The 2,033-nt window shown below is 39.7% G+C and overlaps 1 protein-coding gene across 1 annotated transcript; it reads right to left on the bottom strand.

Annotated features, from left to right (window-relative positions):
* Positions 1-222: 222 nt before the first annotated feature.
* Positions 223-1,315, bottom strand: LOC120930664 (olfactory receptor 1500-like). The gene has a single exon (XM_040341840.1). The coding sequence runs from the start codon at positions 1,162-1,164 to the stop codon at positions 223-225; it is 942 nt and encodes a 313-aa protein (XP_040197774.1). The 5' UTR covers positions 1,165-1,315.
* Between the last annotated feature and the right edge of the window lie 718 nt (positions 1,316-2,033).

Here is a 2,033-nt window from a genome sequence, read left to right as displayed (position 1 = left end):
AGGAAACACAATTTTTTTTCCTGACAAGATTCTGGCCCGTGTGCACGAGGCTTAATTCCAACAATTTTTTTTTTTTTTGTATGGACCGGTGAAGCGGCAATCAAATGTGTCACAGCGGATGATTGCGGGACCAGGGGGGTGAGAAGGGGGTCCGGTGTAAGTTCACACTACAGATTTTCTGTAATGGTGAACTTACCCTTTAAGCGCATAATTTATAATTTTCTAAAAAGGCAAGCTCAGGTAGCGGTCGATAATGTCATCTACAGCTTTTTTCAAGTCTCTGTTCCTCAGACTATAAATAATTGGATTCAGTAAAGGGGTGGCTACAGTGTACAGCAATGACAGGGACTTCATGATATTCCATGACTGTCCACCATGAGGTATTAGGTAAACACCAACCAGAGTACCATAATAAATACACACAACAGTCAGGTGGGAGCTGCATGTTGAAAAAACTTTCTTCCTGCTCTTCATAGATGGGATTTTAAAAATGGTGATCATAATACAAACATATGATACAATAATAACAAAGAAAGGGATGACAACAAATAGAAAACTCAACAATGTCACTTCAAGCTGAACAATGCTTGTGTCAGAACAGGAGAGCTTTAGGATGGGGTCAAGATCACAGAAGAAATGATCCATAGTATTAGGACCGCAAAAGTGTAACTGTGAGATTGTTAAAGTGTGAATCAATGCTATTAAAACACTTGAAACCCAACATGTGATGATCAATATGCAGCAGAACTGGAAGTTCATTGCTAAGGTATAATGCAACGGTTTACAAATGGCCACATATCTGTCGTAACACATCACTGTCAGAAGAAGACACTCTGAAGTTTCTGAGATAGCAAAGAAATAATATTGAGTGATACAATCAGAAAATGACATCATGATCTCCTTCATCAAAACAACATGAAGTGTATTAGGAAGAATGTCAGTTGATAATAAGATATCTGATACGGAGAGTTGGGAGAGGAAGAAGTACATGGGGGAATGGAGGGATTTGCTGTAGGACACCAGTGTGATGATCAGGAGGTTTCCACATATCGTCAGACAATAAACGACGAAGAAAATAAAAAGGATAAAAAATGTTATACCATGTGGAGTATTAAATCCTAACAGGTGGATCATGGTTAAAGTGGTCAAATTTTTTTCCTCCATAATCTGAAGACATAACACAAAAAATTAAAAATAAATGAGCGAGCAACAATTATTTTATTTCAAATTTAATTTATTTTAATTGCAATGGAATTGCTAAAGCCAAGTAATCTTATGTACACTTTTTTGTTTTTTTCATTTATAGTAAATACAGTGGGCCAGATTCAGAAAGGAGATACGACGGCGTATCTCCGGATACGCCGTCGTATCTCTGAGTGTGCGGCATCGCATCTATGCGACTGATTCATAGAATCAGTTACGCATAGATTTCCCTAAGATCCGACCGGCGTAAGTGTCTTACACCGTCGTATCTTAGGCTGCATATTTACGCTGGCCGCTAGGTGGCGCTTCCGTATAGTTACGCGATGAATATGCTAATTAGGTAGATACGCCGATTCAGAAACGTACGTCCGGCCGGCGCATTTTTTTACGTCGTTTACGTTAGGCTTTTTCTGGCATAAAGTTACCCCTGCTATATGAGGCATAGCCAATGTTAAGTATGGACGTCGTTCCCGCATCGAGTTTTAAATTTTTTACGTCATTTGCGTGAGTCGTTCGCGAATAGGGCTGTACTTAAGTTACGTTTATGTCTAAAGCAATGACGATTTGCGCCGTTCGTAAAATACGTCAAATACGTGGGGTCACCATTCATTTAAGTAAAACATGCCCACATCATCCACATTTGAATTAGGCAAGCTTACGCCGACACACATACGTTACGCCGCCGTAACTAAGGGCGCAAGTCCTTTCTGAATACGGAACTTGTGCCCTAATTTACGGCAGCGTAATTACACCCGCCTATAGATAGACAATTCTATCTGAATCCGGCCAGTGATGCAATTATATATTAGATCAGTGTTTCTCAACTCCAG

Source organism: Rana temporaria, chromosome 3 (genome assembly GCF_905171775.1).
Source record: "Rana temporaria chromosome 3, aRanTem1.1, whole genome shotgun sequence".
Taxonomy (NCBI): domain Eukaryota; kingdom Metazoa; phylum Chordata; class Amphibia; order Anura; family Ranidae; genus Rana; species Rana temporaria.
The sequence above is the reverse complement of the archived record's forward strand: the minus strand, read 5'-3'. Positions and strand labels throughout refer to the sequence as shown.

Coding starts and splice junctions, on each gene's coding strand:
- LOC120930664 (XM_040341840.1), bottom strand. CDS start 1,164: ATGGAGGAAAAAAATTTGACCACTTTAACCATGATCCACCTGTTAGGA.